The sequence below is a fragment of the Loxodonta africana genome, chromosome 18 (genome assembly GCF_030014295.1).
Source record: "Loxodonta africana isolate mLoxAfr1 chromosome 18, mLoxAfr1.hap2, whole genome shotgun sequence".
In the NCBI taxonomy this organism is placed as follows: domain Eukaryota; kingdom Metazoa; phylum Chordata; class Mammalia; order Proboscidea; family Elephantidae; genus Loxodonta; species Loxodonta africana.
Genome location: NC_087359.1, coordinates 25,498,210 through 25,518,316, shown reverse-complemented (window position 1 = coordinate 25,518,316; position 20,107 = coordinate 25,498,210). Strand labels below are relative to the sequence as shown.

At 36.8% G+C, this 20,107-nt stretch overlaps 1 protein-coding gene across 17 annotated transcripts in view; it reads left to right on the top strand.

Annotated features, from left to right (window-relative positions):
- CEP112 (centrosomal protein 112) overlaps positions 1–20,107 on the top strand; it is a 462,579-nt gene that overhangs the window by 92,754 nt on the left and 349,718 nt on the right. For all 17 annotated transcript variants that reach the window (XM_064270872.1, XM_064270863.1, XM_064270864.1 and 14 more), the window contains one exon: positions 2,763–2,906. In XM_064270872.1, the coding sequence (XP_064126942.1) occupies positions 2,763–2,906 (144 nt within the window). The remainder of the gene's footprint in view (positions 1–2,762; positions 2,907–20,107) is intronic.

The window sequence follows — 20,107 nt, the reverse complement described above, 5'->3', positions numbered from 1 at the left end:
GTTATCAGATGAACTGATAAAATGTGGTACATATTTACAATGAAATATTACTCTGCCATAATGAGGAATTATTCACATACCATAAAATTCACCCCTTTAAAGTATGCTCATTTTTAGTATATTCTCAAAGCTGTGCAGCCATCACCACTGTGTAATTCCAGAACACTTCCCATCATTCCAGGAAGACACCCTGTACTGATTAGGAGTCACTTCCCGGTTTCCCCTTCCCCAGCCCCTGGCAACCACTAATCTACTTTCTGTCTCTGCCTATTTGCCTATTCTGGATATTTCATACATATAAATGGAGTCATACAATATGTGGCTTTTTGTGACTGGCTTCTTTCACTTAACATACTGTGTTCAAGGCTCATCGATATTGTAACATGTATCAGTACCTTCTTTTTATGGCCAAATAATATTCCATTGTATGGCTATACCATGTTTTATTTATCCATTCATCAGTTGATAGATAGTTGAGTTGTTTCCACTTTTTGGATATCATGAATAATGATGCTGTGGACATTTGTGCACAAGTATTTGTATGGACATATATTTTCAATTCTCTTGGGTATATACCTAGAAGTGAAATTCCTGGGCCATTTTTTATAGTAAGTCTATGTTTAACTTTTTGAGGAACTGCCAGACTATTTTCTAAAGTGGCTGCACCATCACCCTCTGTGTGGCCTTTTACACACACATTTCTTTCTTGTTTAGAACAGACTCCTAGTTCCTCTGGCATGTGTTTACTACATGGGCAAAAGTTCAGGCGAAAGACCAACATGTAGGACTTTGTAGTTGTTGCCACACCCTAGGTAAAAATCTCCTTGGGGTTTTACATGAGCCTACTCATTTTCAGGGCTATGATGGCATAGCCCTTATGGTTGAATAAGCCCTAGTAAGATTTGTACTTTACAGCATGCTTAGTAACATTTACTGCTAAAATAGGCAGTTTATCCCTAAGGGAAATTTTGCCCTTTGAAGCCTCCCAGACCAAGTCACCTATACTCCGTTTCATTGCTAGGTTTGAGAAAGCCCTCTTCGATGCCTTGTCCTTGGTACAGAGTAAGTACTAATAAAATTTTGTTGGGTGAATGAATAAGTACTAGTCATCTCCAGTCATGTTATTAGACCAGATATACCTATCTGATCCTCAAACCAATCAGTCAGGTTACAATATACTTGTTTTTGCCAGGGCCATTTTTACCCTTGTAGTCTCAGCTGTAAATTCCTTGAATGATTTTAATTGACCTGGACCGATTTACAGACATTCTTTCCCAGGCATGTCCCCTTTATAAAGCAATTGTAGGATATACCCAAGAAACCACTGTGTATTGATGGGCCATAAATGCAGCAGGCTTTTGACATTCAGCAAGCATATGTCCTAGGACCTCTTGGAGACCACAGACATGAGGAAACCACTGTAATGTATCATTGCTTCCATACAGATACGTTACTGTATATGTCAGTTAACAGCTACGAAGCAGTACTGAGATGTAGATGCTGTGGGCTTGTATCAGCTAAGTGACTGACTTTTGAATACCAGATATAATACAAGTTTAAAATATATGATTTGGCAAAGATGCAAATAAAATGTATCAGGGATTTTTTTGGACCTCTTAAAAATAGTAAAAACTGCGTATGTTAAATCTGTGAAGCTGAAGGGTCTTTCTATGGCTATTCCTGAGCTATCCTCACTTTTCTTGTTCACTAGAGACTGGAAGAAAAGTTCTTGGACCCCTTTCCAATAATTACCACTATTATTGCCTACATTCTGCCTCCAGTTCCCACCGTCTCTCAGAGTCTTTGTCGTTCCTCTAATATATCTTCTTGCAAATGAGAGTCTACACTGCATGTGTCATATCCTTGCCTCTCTCCCACATTCATGGATGAGGAATCAAATGTATCGTTTAGACTGTCTTGGACTCTTGCTCTCCCTACTCATTGAGCGAGCCCAGGATTGGATGCAGAAGACAGGAGTTGCAAAGAGAATCCCGCTCCCATTAAGATAAGTGGAGAAGGCCCACAGGCTGGGAGCATGACTTTCAAACACCTTTGAAAGCTGTCCGTTGGACTTTTTCTGGGCCCCCCCACATTTGCTTCTTTGCTTTCTTTATCTTGGTTTGCATATATATTTTTAAAGCTTTATCTATTTAGACAGTGTATAATCATTATTATCTTTATAAATAAAGACCTGTGGATATGAGGATATGTAATATTCTGTTCTTCCTAGCCATTCTACTTATTCTCCATTTGATTTACAGATGCCATCTTAGCTTCTGCTTTTGGGTATATTATGAAATGACTAAAAGTAGTTTCTTGTTGGGAGTTAGGGCGGGAGAGAAAGCAATTTTTAACATGACTTTTGTGCAAAATTTCATGCAAATAACATGAATAATGTAGACATTGAAATAATGTTAATCAATTGAAGTATTATATGAATAAATACTTGTTTGGCTGAGACTTTGTATTATCTGATTTATTTGCTTTTTTTTTTACCTGAGACAGATAATTCCCTTTAATATTTTTTCATCCATTAAAACTTTTAATTCAGGAAAGTAAAGAAAAACAATGAAGTGTTTCTTAATCATGTTCTTTATGTGATGTCTCTACTTTGAATGTTTGTGGGTTTTATAACTTGTGTGTTTCAGGTTGCCATATAAATACAAGAGGAACTTTTTTTCTCATATAAACATTTTTTTCTCAATTCAAAAATAGTGTATTCCATAGTAGTGGAAGAATCATTTCTTGATTTCATTTTGTAGCTTCACAGTGCTGTAGCAGAAATGGAAAAGGAAAAGTTTGATCTTCAAAAGAAACACACTGAAAATATTCAAGAATTGCTTGAGGACACAAATGTACGTCTGAATAAGATGGAGGGTGAATACATGGCACAGACACAGGCCACAGTAAGTCTCTCATTTCTTGCCAGTTTTAGAAACTGTGCTCTTAATCTCTGTCCCCATTTCTCCCTGGTGTGCATAAAGCCAAACCAAACCCAGTGCCGTCAAGTCACTTCTGACTCATAGTGATTGTATAGGACAGAATAGAACTGCCCCTCCCAGAGTTCCCAAGGAGTGGCTGGTGGATTTGAACTGCTAACCTTTTGGTTAGCAGCCGAATGCTTAACCACTGCACCACCAAGGCTCCTGATGTGTATAGTGTATAAATGAATGTGTTAGAGAATTTTAAAAAGCCTACCTTTCTGTTTGAAACATACCTATGTGTGAAAATGGACACTCCCTTGAAGTTTGCTGTGGGATTGACCATGGATTGTTTGATGCCATTTTTTTAACCCCCAGAGGCCTTTATACATTTGTGTCTTGTGTTTTCATTGATTTTTAATCCAGAGATACTTTCTTTTCTTTCTCCTTCCCTCCGTCCCCTCTTATAGTATGCTGTGTACTAGAGTATTATTTGTATATACACACATTTATCACTGGCTTTATTTCATAATAGATTTCTGCAGGTGTCTAGTTATTTTGGACCACAAGCCTCCGTTCCTGGAGTTTATCAGTTCCTCCATTGTGTATTGGAGAAAAGCCAGAAGACAGGTCCTTGTGTGGGTCAATTCCAGTTTGTTCAAGTAGAGTGGAGGGAGTGAGCCTCAGGTTAATGAGCCCCAGATAGCACATGACCACTCTTGAACTCCTGTAGGCCTTCTATTTGCAACAGGTAAACCTTCTGCTAACCCTAGGGAGATCCAACTTTGGAGAGAGGCCACCTCCCTGGATTGAGTTCATAAACCCTCAGGATTTGAAGGGAGGGAAAATCTTTTAATGAGGAAGTTTTTAAGTCAAATTTATCAGTTTTTAAAATTAGTCTTGTTGCTTTTTGTCCCTTGTTAATAAACACATCTTCCTCTAGTTACTAGTGCAGAAAGGTTCACCTAAATATTCTACTAAAAGCTTTAAAGTTTTGATTTTAACATCTAGTCCTTAATCCATCTGGAGTTCTTTTTTGCTGCTAGTGTGAGTTAGGAATCTAGTTTCATTATTTTCTTGGTGGATGGCCATTTTTTACAGTTCAATTTATGAGTAATTTCTTCTTTTTTCTTGATCTTCCATGCCACCTGTCATATATCAAACTTCCATATACAAAGGTCTCTATTCTAATTGATTAGCTAGTTTCTCTGGCTCTGCTAGTATTGTATTGCCATCATTATTATAGCTTAATAATTGCTCTTGATATCTAATAGGAAAGTCTTCCAGTCTGGTCTATCAGAAGAGTCTTGACTACTCTCGGCCTTTTCCTTTTGCGTATATATTTTAGAAACAGCTTACAAGTTAATTAAAAAGAAAACAAAACTCTGGTGCTCTTTGAACATTGTTTGTTATTTTTCCCCAGGCCTTTTATATTTCTGTTGTTCTTATAATAAGTCTTATAGATTTTAACCCTTTACACATATGTAGCAAGTATTTTTTTATAGTATATTTTATATCGGCTGCTAACAAAAAGGTCAGCACTTTGAATCTACTAGCTGCTCCTTGGAAACCTTTTGGGGCAATTCTGCTCTGTCCTATAGGATTGCTATGAGTTGGAATCGACTCAGCAGCAACAGGTTTTTTTTTTTTTTTTTGTAAGTGTATATTGACTGAAGCTTGCAGAAAATTTTAAATAATGATGATGCTGCTGACTTTAAAAATAAAATATTTCTTATTGCAAAAGATATACCTGGTTACTAGTGAATATTTAGAAAGGAGATACAGCCAAAAAAGAAAGAAAAAATACGGTCTACGTATTGAAACTGTATGAGAGTGCCCATTCTTTTACATCTTCAGGCCAACGGTTGGCATTTTAATTAAAAACAAAAAACTTTGCCAGTTTGGTAGGTAAAACAATTATCTTTTTTCTTCAGTTGTGTATTCCTTTTTAAAAATGAAAAATTTGAAAAATAGGTCCTTGATTTGAAAAGAAGGTAGGCTTAATATACACATGATAAGATAGATCCTTGTAAATGGTCATGTTTTTTACTTTCTCAGAGTCAAATTTGGGACCTATCTTTAGCAGTTAATCAAACTAATATGGCTTATTATGACAATAAGTATCAGTCTTACCCCTGAATTCATTTTTATCTGTTTTTACTTTTCCTGTTCACAGTTTTCTCAACCATTATTATATTAAGTAAGTTAACAAAAATGAAGTGTACTTCACAAAAAATGAAAAGCTGTAAGTAGTTTTGGCTCACACTATTTCAAAATTACATTTGTTCATGTACAACAAGCATTTACTGAGCACCTGATATGTGCCAGGCAATATTCAATATGCTGGGGACACGTGGTGAGCAAAAAGTCCCTGCCCACTGATGCTTACATTTTAAAGGGGGTGAGAGCCAATAAGCAGACCAGATGTCTGATAGTAATAAGGAATATGATGAAAAAGCAGTCAGTGTAAGACATGCCTTGTCAATGGGACCAATGTTGTCTTTATAAGAGGGCAGAAACTGGTTCTTGTTATTGAAAAATCTTAAGATACCATAGTGGTGTATAGATTTCCAAAGGGCACAACGTATAAACAGACACATAGTATGTATATGGCATTAAAGTTTCATGGGGGGCAATTTGAAGAAAATATTTAATGGCGCCTCTTAGGTGGGCAATAATAAATGGAAAGGTTGAGCAACACTTGTGTGAGGAAGTACTGGAGGAGAGTGTTACTTTAGATGATGTAGTTAGAGACAGCTTATTTGAAGATGGGGCATTTAGGTACAAACCTGATGTATGGGAGGAAGCCATGTGATAGTCTGAGATAGTGCATTTCAGGCTGAGGGAACAACCAATTCAAAGACCCTAAAACCAGAAGTATTGGGCAAGTTCAGAGAACAGTAAGGAGGTGTTGTGGATGGAGCACTGTGAACAATAGGCAAGGAAAATAATCAGGGAATAAATAAGATAAAGCCTTGTAGGTCATTGTATTTAATTCCTTTTTTTAATTAACACTTTATTGAGGTATAATTTATATACTGTAAAATTCTTCCAGTTTAAAATGTACAGTTCAGCAATTTTTTAGTACGTTTGTATTTAATTCTTTTTTAATTTTTATTTATTTTTTGTTGTTGCTGAAAATATACCCAGCAAGGCATACACCAATTCAGCAATTTCTATATGTACAATTCAGAGACATGGATTACATTCTTCAAGTGATGCAGCCATTCTCACTCTCCTTTTCTGAGTTGTTCCTCCCCATCAGCATAAGCTCACTGCCCCCTAAGGCTCCTACCTCATCTTTCAAGTTGTCGGTTTGATCCCACGTAGGTAGAAAAACCTTAAAAGAGCGCGTAACGCTCAAGGGCAGATACTCTTTACTAGTTAAGCTAAACAATTTTTTTGGTTTTAAGAAGACTTCAGGGGATATTTTTAGTTTAAGGTTTAAAGATTATCTCAGGGCAATAGTTTTAGGGGTTCATCCAGCCTCCATGGCTTCAGAAAGTCTGGATTCCATGAGAATTTGAAGTTCTGTTCTTCATTTTCCCCCTTTTGGTTAGGATTCTTCTATAGAACCTTTGATCAAAATGTTCAATAATGGTAGCTGGGCACCATCCAGTTCTTCTGTTCTCATGGCAAAGGAGGCAGTTGTTCATGGATGTAATTAGCTACACATTCTATTTCCTTCTCTTATTATTAGTTGGTTGGAAGCATATAAATCGTACCATCTAATATTTTAAAAATATTGTGTGGAGAACAAAAAGCAGAGGACCAAGAATGGAAGCAGGAAGACCAATTAGGAGGCCATCAAAGTAGTCCAGACAAGAGAGCCTGGTGGCTTGGATGTATGTATCAATCTGGGAGGTGAGAACTGAGTGAATGGAGAAGGGTGGAGGTAGATCAGGTCTATGGGGTAAAATAAAAAATATGTTATTTGAATAGTCAACAGAATAATGTTATTCAAAGCTATGGATAAAAACCAAATTTAAATCTGAAATATATTTTCATCATTTCAACACCCCAAATTTTCATAAAAGTAAGTGAAATATGCCAAGTAATTTTAAAGTTTAAATTTGTGAAACCTACTGATTCCCTAAAATGTTTACTGCATTGGTATGTTTTATTAGTTAAATAATATGAAGAGAGAAAAATCTTTGACAATGGAATTTTTAATTTTTACGAATTTCCGATGCAAAGGAAAGTGATAGGTTAGAGCCCAAAGGTCACTATCAGAGAAATAGCTTCCTATTTTTAATGAAAACTGAATTTAAAAATCAGCATTCAGACCATGCCATAAAAAAACCAAACCAGAGGGCGGAGCCAAGATGGCGGACTAGGCAGACGCTACCTCGGATCCCTCTTACAACAAAGACACAGAAAAACAAGTGAATCGATCACATACATAACAATCTACGAACCCTGAACATCAAACACAGATTTAGAGACGGAGAACGAACTAATACGGAGAAGCAGCGATTGTTTCCAGAGCCTGGAGCCAGCGTACCAGTCAGGTACGGCACAAGCACAGAGAGCTGCTCCACCCCCCTGAACTAACCCCGGGAGGGAGACCAGCCGGTTCCACGGGCGGCGTGGGACGCAGCCGGTAGGAGAAGTCCCCGGGAGGCAGTGACTGGTCTTGGAGCAGGAAGAGCAGCGTCCCAGCCGGGGAACCATCTCGCCGGGATTTGGACTGGACGCAGGCGGCTTCATTAACATCCAAATAGCCTGAGCCAGAGGGAGAACTCTGATAGGGGTCTGACTGCATTTTTTTTTTAGCGGATTTTCTGGAAAAACTAGTTTCCCAGTGATGGCTCGGAGACAACAATCCATATCAAACCACTTAAAGAAGCAGACCATGACAGCTTCTCCAACCCCCCAAACAAAAGAATCAAAATCTTTCCCAAATGAAGATACAATCCTGGAATTATCAGATACAGAATATAAAAAACTAATTTACAGAATGCTTAAAGATATCACAAATGAAATTAGGATAACTGCAGAAAAAGCCAAGGAACACACCGATAAAACTGTTGAAGAACTCAAAAAGATTATTCAAGAACACAGTGGAAAAATTAATAAGTTGCAAGAATCCATAGACAGACAACATGCAGAAATCCAAAAGATTAACAATAAAATTACAGAATTAGACAACGCAATAGGAAGTCAGAGGAGCAGACTCGAGCAATTAGAATGCAGACTGGGACATCTGGAGGACCAGGGAATCAACACCAACATAGCTGAAAAAAAATCAGATAAAAGAATTAAAAAAAATGAAGAAACCCTAAGAATTATGTGGGACTCTATCAAGAAGGATAACCGGCGGATGATTGGAGTCCCAGAACAGGGAGGGGGGACAGAAAACACAGAGAAAATAGTTGAAGAACTCCTGACAGAAAACTTCCCTGACATCATGAAAGACGAAAGGATATCTATCCAAGACGCTCATCGAACCCCATTTAAGATTGATCCAAAAAGAAAAACACCAAGACATATTATCATCAAACTCACCAAAACCAAAGATAAACAGAAAATATTAAAAGCAGCCAGGGAGAAAAGAAAGGTTTCCTTCAAGGGAGAATCAATAAGAATAAGTTCAGACTACTCAGCAGAAACCATGCAGGCAAGAAGGGAATGGGACGACATATACAGAACACTGAAGGAGAAAAACTGCCAGCCAAGGATCATATATCCAGCAAAACTCTCTCTGAAATATGAAGGCGAAATTAAGATATTTACAGACAAACACAAGTTTAGAGAATTTGCAAAAACCAAACCAAAGCTACAAGAAATACTAAAGGATATTGTTTGGTCAGAGAACCAATAATATCAGATATCAGCACAACACAAGGTCACAAAACAGAACGTCCTGATACCAACTCAGATAGGGAAATCACAAAAACAAACAAATTGAGATTAATTAAAAAAAAAAAAATACACATAACAGGGAATCATGGAAGTCAATAGGTAAAAGATCACAATAATCAAAAAGAGGGACTAAATACAGGAGGCATTGAACTGCCATATGGAGAGTGATACAAGGCGATATAGAACAATACAAGTTAGGTTTTTACTTAGAAAAATAGGGGTGAATAATAAGGTAACCACAAAAAGGTATAACAACCCTATAACTAAAGATAAAAGCCAAGAAAAACGTAACGACTCAACTAACATAAAGTCAAACATCATGAAAGTGAGGATCTCACAATTTACTAAGAAAAACGCCTCAGCACAAAATAGTATGTGGAAAAATGAAATTGTCAACAACACACATAAAAAGGCATCAAAATGACAACACTAAACACTTATTTATCTATAATTACCCTGAATGTAAATGGACTAAATGCACCAATAAAGAGACAGAGAGTCACAGATTGGATAAAGAAACACGATCCATCTATATGCTGCCTACAAGAGACACACCTTAGACTTAGAGACACAAACAAACTAAAACTCAAAGGATGGAAAAAAGTATATCAAGCAAACAATAAGCAAAACAGAAGAGGAGTAGCAATATTAATTTCTGACAAAATAGACTTTAGACTTAAATCCACCACAAAGGATAAAGAAGGACACTACATAATGATAAAAGGGACAATTGATCAGGAAGACATAACCATATTAAATATTTATGCACCCAATGACAGGGCTGCAAGATACATAAATCAAATTTTAACAGAATTGAAAAGTGAGATAGATACCTCCACAATTATAGTAGGAGACTCAACACACCACTTTCGGAGAAGGACAGGACATCCAGTAAGAAGCTCAATAGAGACACGGAAGATCTAATTACAACAATATCAACCAACTTGACCTCATTGACTTATACAGAACTCTCCACCCAACTGCTACAAAATATACTTTTTTTTCTAGCGCACATGGAACATTCTCTAGAATAGACCACATATTAGGTCATAAAACAAACCTTTGCAGAGTCCAAAACATCGAAATATTACAAAGCATCTTCTCAGACCACAAGGCAATAAAACTAGAGATCAATAACAGAAAAACTAGGGAAAAGAAATCAAATACTTGGAAACTGAACAATACCCTCCTGAAAAAAGACTGGGTTATAGAAGACATCAAGGAGGGAATAAGGAAATTCATAGAAAGCAACGAGAATGGAAATACTTCCTATCAAAACGTCTGGGACACAGCAAAAGCAGTGCTCAGAGGCCAATTTATATCGATAAATGCACACATACAAAAAGAAGAAAGAGCCAAAAGCAGAGAACTGTCCCGACAACTTGAACAAATAGAAAGTGAGCAACAAAAGAACCCATCAGGCACCAGAAGAAAACAAATAATAAAAATTAGAGCTGAACTAAATGAATTAGAGAACAGAAAAACACTTGAAAGAATTAACAAAGCCAAAAGCTGGTTCTTTGAAAAAATTAACAAAATTGATAAACCATTGGCTAGACTGACTAAAGAAATACAGGAAAGGAAACAAATAACCCGAATAAGAAACGAGAAGGACCACATCACAACAGAACCAAATGAAATTAAAAGAATCATTTCAGATTATTATGAAAAATTGTACTCTAGCAAATTTGAAAACCTAGAAGAAATGGATGAATTCCTGGAAAAACACTACCTACCTAAACTAACACATTCAGAAGTAGAACAACTAAATAGACCCATAACAAAAAAAGAGATTGAAACGGTAATCAAAAAACTCCCAACAAAAAAAAGCCCTGGCCCGGACGGCTTCACTGCAGAGTTCTACCAAACTTTCAGAGAAGAGTTAACACCACTACTTCTGAAGGTATTCCAAAGCATAGAAAATGATGGAATACTACCCAACTCATTCTATGAAGGCACCATCTCCCTGATACCAAAACCAGGTAAAGACATTACAAAAAAGGAAAATTATAGACCTATATCCCTCATGAACATTGATGCAAAAATCCTCAACAAAATTCTAGCCAATAGAATCCAACAACACATAAAAAAATAATTCACCCTGATCAAGTGGGATTTATACCAGGTATGCAAGGCTGGTTTAATATCAGAAAAACCATTAATGTAATCCATCACGTAAATAAAACAAAAGACAAAAACCACATGATCTTATCAATTGATGCAGAAAAGGCATTTGAGAAAGTCCAACACCCATTTATGATAAAAACTCTTACCAAATTAGGAATTGAAGGAAAATTCCTCAACATAATAAAGGGCATCTATGCAAAGCCAACAGCCAATATCACTCTAAATGGAGAGAACCTGAAAGCATTTCCCTTGAGGACGGGAACCAGACAAGGATGCCCTTTATCACCACTCTTATTCAACATCATGCTAGAAGTCCTAGCCAGGGCAATTAGGCTAGACAAAGAAATAAAAGGTATCCGGATTGGCAAGGAAGAAGTAAAGTTATCACTATTTGCAGATGACATGATTATATACACAGAAAACCCTAAGGAATCCTCCAGAAAACTACTGAAACTAATAGAAGAGTTTGGCAGAGTCTCAGGTTATAAGATAAACATACAAAAATCACTTGGATTCCTCTACATCAACAAAAAGGAAATAACCAAATCAATACCATTCACAGTAGCCCCCAAGAAGATAAGATACTTAGGAATAAATCTTACCAAGGATGTAAAAGACCTATACAAAGAAAACTACAAAGCTCTACTACAAGAAATTCAAAAGGACATACTTAAGTGGAAAAACATAGGAAGACTTAACATAGTAAAAATATCTATTCTACCAAAAGCCATCTATACATTTAACGCACTTCCGATCCAAATTCCAATGTCATATTTTAAGGGGATAGAGAAACAAATCACCAATTTCATATGGAAGGGAAAGAAGCCCCGGATAAGCAAAGCACTAGTGAAAAAGAAGAAGAAAGTGGGAGGCCTCACTTTACCTGACTTCAGAACCTATTATACAGCCACAGTAGTCAAAACAGCCTGGTACTGGTACAACAACAGGCACATAGACCAATGGAACAGAATTGAGAACCCAGACATAGATCCATCCACGTATGAGCAGCTGATATTTGACAAAGGTCCAGTGTCAATTAATTGGAGAAAAGATAGCCTTTTTAACAAATGGTGCTGGCATAACTGGATATCCATTTGCAAAAGAATGAAACAGGACCCATACCTCACACCATGCACAAAAACTAACTCCAAGTGGATCAAAGACCTAAACATAAAGACTAAAATGATAAAGATCATGGAAGAAAAAATTGGGACAACCCTAGGAGCCCTAATACAAGGTATAAACAGAATACAAAACATTACCAAAAATGATGAAGAGAAACCCAATAACTGGGAGCTCCTAAAAATCAAACACCTATGCTCATCTAAAGACTTCTCCAAAAGAGTAAAAAGACCACCTACAGATTGGGAAAGAATTTTCAGCTATGACATCTCCGACCAGCGCCTGATCTCTAAAATCTACATGGTTCTGTCAAAACTCAACCACAAAAAGACAAACAACCCAATCAAGAAGTGGGCAAAGGATATGAACACACATTTCACTAAAGAAGATATTCAGGCAGCCAACAGATACATGAGAAAATGCTCTCGATCATTAGCCATTAGAGAAATGCAAATTAAAACTACGATGAGATTCCATCTCACACCAGCAAGACTGGCATTAATCCAAAAAACACAAAATAATAAATGTTGGAGAGGCTGCGGAGAGATTGGAACTCTCATACACTGCTGGTGGGATTGTAAAATGGTACAACCACTTTGGAAATCTATCTGGCGTTATGTTAAACAGTTAGAAATAGAACTACCATACAACCCAGAAATCCCACTCCTGGGAATATACCCTAGAGATACAAGAGCCTTCATACAAACAGATATATGCACACCCATGTTTATTGCAGCTCTGTTTACAATAGCAAAAATTTGGAAGCAACCAAGGTGTCCATCAACGAATGAATGGTTAAATAAATTGTGGTATATTCACACAATGGAATACTACGCATGTATAAAGAACAGTGACGAATCTCTGAAACATTTCATAACATGGAGGAACCTGGAAGGCATTATGCTAAGCGAAATTAGTCAGAGGCAAAAGGACAAATACTGTATAAGACCACTATTATAAGATCTTGAGAAATAGTAAACCTGAGAAGAACACATACTTTTGTGGTTACGAGGGGGGGAGGGAGGGAGGGTGGGAGAGGGTTTTTTATTGATTAATCAGTAGATAAGAACTGCTTTAGGTGAAGGGAAAGACAACACTCAATCAAGAAAGGAGAGACTGAAAGGGCTGACTCAAGAGCGGAGAGCAAGTGGGAGTAGGGAGTGAGATGTATGTAAACTTATATGTGACAGACTGATTGGATTTGTAAACGTTCACTTGAAGCTTAATAAAAGTTATTAAAAAAAAAAAAACAAAAACCAAACCTGCTGCCGTTGAGTCTATTCCAACTCATAATGACCCTATAGGACAGAGTAGAACTACCTCATAGGGTTTACAAGGAGCACCTGGTTGATTCATACTGCTGACCTTTTAGTTAGCATAGCTCTTAACCACTGTACCACCAGGGTTTAAATATAGAGAAAAACAGACAGAGTCTGTCAGCAGGATTGAATTTAAGAACCATCAAAACTAGACAGATACAGCTGAGCAGCTGTTGATTTAATAATTAAACAAGGTAGAGTTCAAGGCATGGCTTACGATGAAAGATGAGACTGTCACTGAGAATTAGTTTCTCTGTTTTGTTGTTCTTACAGGCTGTTTTCTTTTTGGTTGGGGTTTCTTTTGTTTCGGTGTCCTTTATTTTAACCAGACACTTGCATAGGTTACTAGACTTCTAACTTTTGACATTGGCTGGTGTTTTCTTGTGTGAAACTCATAGTTAAAACATGTGAACAATGGATTTTTAAAACAAATATTAGAACTTGTAGATAGAGATATTATAGCAGAATGATTAGATGCTTGGGGGAGATGAAGGCTGTAAGATGGTAGGGTTCTGTTCATATCAGGGTTAAGGCACACTCCTAGTCTGTGGGTAGCTTAATTGAGATTCTAGGCTGTGTAAGTGGAGTTCTGAACCTTTTTGTGTGCATGGACCTCTTTGGCAATTTGGTGAGGCCTACGTACTGCTTCTCAGAATAATATTTTTAAATTTAATAAAATATATAAGATTACAAAGAAAAGAAACTATATTGAGATACTGTTGTAAAATATTAATAAACTAAAAGTGTGATAAAGTCATGTATATGCTTTTTTACTAATGTGGTAAATATCAAGATTATCAATGGGCCTATTAACTACTGTAATTTCTGAATAATGATAAAGCTAAATAATATTTAGTGATTGTGATCTTTAAGATTGTGTGTCAACGTGGTTGGGCCATGATTCTCAGTGGGTTTGGCAGTTATGATGTAGTTTGGCAGTTGTATAATAATGTGATCACCTCCATGGTAGGGTCTACTATAAGTAGACAATCAGTTGAAAGAAAGTTTCCTTGGAGGTGTGGCCTGCATCCAATGTAGGTGGACTTTCTGGTAAGGCTTTTGCTTGCTCTGGATCGTGCAGCTGGCTCCTGTTCATCTGAACTCTGATTCTTGGAACTTGAGCTAGCAGCTTACCTTCTGATTTTGGAATTCGTCAGCCTCCACAGTCTGTGAGCCAGCTGCCTGCCAGATTACCTGCCCATCTTCGATTTGTTGGCCTCCACAGCCTGTGAACCAGAGGCCTGTTGTCTGACCTGCCAACCTTGGATTTGCCAGTCCCTGCAGCTATATGAGTCAGGGGAAGCCTCTAGCCTGTCCCACGAACTTGGGCCTTTCCAGCCTCTACAACTATGCAAACCATTTCCTTGGTATAAATTTCTCTCTTTCTCTGTCTCTCTATATACATGTGGACACTTCACTGGTTTTCCTTCTCTAGAGAACGCAGCCTAAGACATTGATTATCCAACATTATGTTGTACTATAAAAATATCTGTGATTTCTCTTGTTACAGGAATTGCTAATACTACATTGGTTTGTGCCTGTAATCGTAATTGGAGAGAAATGGTAAAGTTCATTTGTTGTTGTTGTATGCCGTTGAACCTATTCCAACTCACAGTGACCCTGTAGGACAGAGTAGAACTGCCCCATAGAGTTTCTAAGGCTGCAAATCTTTATGGAAGCAGACTGCTACATCTTTCTCCTGCAGAGCAGCTGGTGAGTTCGAAATGCTGACCTCTTTGGTTAGCAGCCAAACGCTTTAACCGCTGTGCCACCAGGGGCTCCTAAATATAAAGATGAACTTTTTTTTTTCCATTCAGATTCACTGACACCCTGAGTACCACGCATGACCTGATACCCAAGTTAAGAGTTCCTCCCTTAAAAAGTACAGAGAACTTATACACCTGAAGTATTTTGTTAACTATTGTTAGTAGTGACATATGGTAATTCATAGAGTAACTCTTTTGGCATTTTGTAGTCTTCACCAGTATTCCTTACCCCGTAACCTCACAACAACTGTAAAGGAGAAACTCCAAAATAATACCAGTTCGTCATTTTGAATAAATAACTATTTTGAAAAAAACAGACTTTTTTAGAACAGCTTTATATTTTTTAAAAACTGAAAAGTCTTCCCATATACCCCTTATCCAATTTCTCTTATAATTAATATCTTAGATTACTGTGGTACATTCGTTACAGTTAATGAACTGATGTTGATACATTATTATTAACTAAAGTCTGTAGTTTATTTAGGTTTCCCTAGTTTTTACCTAATGTTCTTTTTCTTTTCAATTACATTTAATTGCTGTATTTCCTTAGGTTCCTCTTGTCTGTGACAGTTTTTTCTCAGACTTTCCTGTTTTGTGACGTTGACAGTGTTGAGGAGTACTGGTCAGGCATGTTGTGGGAAGTCCGTCTATTGGAATTGGTCTGATGGCTTTTCTCATAATTAGACTGGGGTTATGGGTTTTGAGAAGACAGTCACAGTGGTAAAGTGCCATTTTCATCACACCGTATATCACTGGGTATATCAAGGGTACATATGGTCATCATGATTTATCATGACCTGGCTGAGGTACTGTTTGCTGGATTTCTCCACTGTGAAGTTAATTCCTCCATTCTGTACTCTTTGGAAGGAAGCCACTGTGTGCCGCTCACACTTAAGGGCTAGGAAATTATGCTCCTTGTCCTTGAGCATGAAGTCCTATATAAATTGTTAGGAATTTTTCCACATGGGAGATTTTTCTCTTCTCCCCTGTTTATTAATTTATTCAATCATTTGTTTATATCAGTATAGACTGATGGATATGTATTTTATACACTGGGTTATAGTCTAATGCTCCTTTATTTCATTGCTCAGATTGTTCCCGCTTTGGCCGTTCTGAGCTCTTTCAGTTGATTCTTTTGCACGTCTGAGATACTCCTTCCAGCGTGGGTTACGTGGACATCCAGAATTAAGATCTGGATGCTAGACGTGCTTGTTGCTGTTGGGATGTTGTTTCTTTTAGGTCTTCTCAGCTGACAGAGCAAGGAAATACATGTGTGTTTGTATGAATCTATAATTGTTTCTATATGTAACCATCTCTGTATGTTAAGTTAAATATGAGTCCCTACTGATGTCTGTAACTCTAATCCATTGCCACACTGATTATTCTACTCTCCTACTCTTGCTTCTCTGTCAGTTCTCACATCAACAATAAGAAACTTGGCTTGACCTCTCCTTTCTTTTTTATCACTGAGTAATGCTCCATTATACGGATGTAACCATTTTTTTATCTGTCCACTCACCGAGGAACACCTTGGTTGCTTCCAGTTTTGGGTAATTGTGAGTAAAGCTGTTACAAACGTTCACTTGCAGGGTTTTTTTTTTTTTTTTTTTTAATGCGTGGACGTAAGTTTTCAAATCACTTGAGTAAAAGGCACACGATTGCTGGATTCTGTTGGAAGACTGTTACTGTAGCTTTATAATAAACTGCCAAACTGTCTTCCAAAGGGGCTGTATGTTTGGCGTTCCCACTAGCAATGAATTTCTATTGCTCTGCATCCTTGTCAGCATTTGATATTAACAATTATTGTTGTAGTTGTTGGATTTTAGGCAGTCTAATGGGTGTGTAGTGGTATCTCATTAGTGTTTTAATTTTCGCTTCTCCAATGACAAATTAAGGAGCCTGGGTGGTGCAAGCAGTTTGCTATTGGCTGCTAATCTAAAAGTTGGCAGTTTGAACCCATCCGGTATACCGGCAGGAGAAAGGCCTGGCGAACTGCCTCTGTAAAGATTATAGCCAAGAAAACTCTACGGAGCAGTTGTGCTCTAACGCTTGGGGCCAGCATGGTGGCCAACTCGATGGCACCTAACAGCAGCAGCAACAATGACAGATCATGCTGAGCATCTTTTCTTGTGTCTCTTTGCTTTCTGTGCATCCTTTTAAGGTATCTGTGCAGATCTTCTGCCTGTTTTTAAATTGAGTTGCTTGTTTTTTAACTGGAGTTTTAAGAGTTCTTTGTATATTTAGGATACTTGTCTTTATCAGATATGTGTTTTGCAAGTATTTTCTCCCAGTCTGTGGCTTTTTCATTTTGTCCACCTTTTCTGAATGTATAGAGAGATCGGATTGGTCTGAATTACTAAGCTACTATTATATGAAGCAGAAATTCTTCTGTGTGCTTTTGATGTCAGTAATCATATTTTTAAAAGTACTTTTTGGAACTTTGTAAAGTTGCCTAGTCATTTAAGAAATAATTGATTAAGGTGAAATTCACATAACATAAAAATCAACCATCTTAAAGAGAACAACTCAGTGACATTTAGCACATTCACAGTATTGTACAACCACCACCCTTTGTCTAGTTTCAAAATATTGCTGTTATTCCAAAGTTAAATCCTTTGTCGGTTAATCAGTTTCTTTCTATTTCCCCCTCATCCCGGTCCCTAGCAACCACTGATCTACCTTCTGTTTTATAGATTTACGTATTCTGGATATTTTATGTAAATGGAATCATAAAATAGGTAACCTTTTGTGTCTGCCTTCTTTCACTCAGCATAGCGTTTTTGAGGTTCATCCATGTTGTAGCACCTATCAGTACTTTACTCTTTTTTATGGTTGAATACTGTTCCATTGTATGTATACACCACAATATGTTTATCCATTCATCTATTGCTGAGCATTTAAAGCTGTTTCCAAGACCCTTTCAAAGAAAGGCTCAGTGTTTCCGATGCTGTGGATGCTTGGGTATCAACGGCACAAGGTGGAGGTAAGGATGATCTTACATGACTTGTGGGTACCATGTTTGGAGGAAGCCAAAGTGAGCCTCTCCAGTGGGCCTTTCAAGGGTATTTTCCCACTAGTAGAACAAATGATATTTTGGAGTGTGAGGCTGCTTTGTAGTCTGGCTGAGACCTAAGCCAAATGGCCTTCACTTTGAAATGGCATTATCAGATAGCACTAGTTTCAATTACATGGAGTTCTCCTCCATCCATACCCAATTGATTAGTACTTAAACTTTTGTGCAGTGTGAAAACTGAGCAGTACCTTTCCAAAAGGAAAATCCCAACTGATTTGCAAAGTGCCCCCTTGGGTCCTGCAATAATTTGGGGGCTTCTGCTGCTCACATGTTTGGTGTAGGTACTGATGTCCCACTGAGCCTCCGTTCTTGTGTGACGCTGGTCATCTTTGATGTCTACTGCAGCTTTCATATATATGTATATTTGAAATTTTATCTTTTTTCTTTAAATATTTAATATATTTTAATGTTTATCTTATAATTCTATTACATTAAATTCTTTATATATTTAAATACATATTTCTATATTAAATTCTTGGGCATTCTAAATTAATTGCTTTTTTTTTTGGTCATTGGTGATCTTTGATTAGGATCTCTATTTGGTTGATCTTCATCTGTGAGAATTTTAAGAACCTAAGTTTGGATCATTTCTTAATTTATCAATCATTGTTTAATAACTATCAACTGTATCCTTCCCTGACAAGAAATAGTTTCGTAGTTTTTGGTGTGTGGGTCTTCCACATTTTTTTGTCTACTTTATTCCTAAAGAATTAATATATTTTGATGCTATTTTAAATGGTAATTTTTATATTTAAGTCTTTTTACATAGGTTTACTGCAGTATAACTTAAATACACTAAAATTTATCTTCTTTATGTACAATTCAGTGAGTTTCGACAAATGTGTACAGTCATATAACTAATACCACAATCAAGATACAGGATTTTTATCATCTCTAGAAATTGAGAAACTAGACATTCTTTCCCGGTTTCCTTTTTTAGTGTGAAAGCATTTACTATTTCCCAATTAATTATCATATTTGTAGGATTTTTTGTGGATTGCCTTTTATCAGGTTGAAGAAGTTCTTTGTATTTCAATGTGGAGAGTTTTCAGAGTTTGTATCATGAATAGGTGTTAAATTTTATCAAGTGCTTTTTCCATGCTTATTGAGATGATCATGTTATTTCCTTTCTTTATTCTGTTAATATGGTGAAATATATTGATTGGATTTTAAATGTTAAGCCAACCTTGCATTGTATCCTTGTGACAGAACTTCCTCGGTCAAGATGTACTATCTTTTTATATATTGCTGGATTCAATTTAATAATATTTTATTACACATTTTTGCATTTATAGTCATGAGGATGTTAGTATTCAGTTGTCTTTTCTTTATTATCTTCTTTCACATTATGATGTTAGGACAATTCTGGCCTCATAAATAAGTTGGAGAATGTTCCTTTGTCCTCTGTTTTCTGAAAAAAATTACGTGGTATTGCTATTTCTTTTTTATCGTCAAAAGGTGTTGGTTTTTTTTAAATGCATTTCTACATCAATTGAGATGATCATGTGGTTCTCCTCCTTTGTTCTTTTAGTGTGGTGTATTACAGTGATTGATTTTCTTATGTTGAACCTCCCTCTAGTCCTGATTTCTTATATTCTCTGTAGGTTTTGTAACCAGTTGCCTGTAGGATATTTTATTTTACTTAAGACTTGTTGAAAATCATGTCTATGATATTCCCTATCCAAATAGTATCTTTTCGCAAACCTTCTCTTAATTCCCAATTTATATCATCATTCTTTGGCACACTAGATTTTTGTTTCCCAAAAAGCTAACGTAGATTTATTGCGTTAAAAAATGTTTCAAGGATATCGGATATCCAAATCATGATTGTTAGCAGCATTAAATCAAAGAGCAGATGAATTATACTTAGTTCGGGGGTTAAAATGTCCTCAGTGAAAGTGACAGGCTGAGATA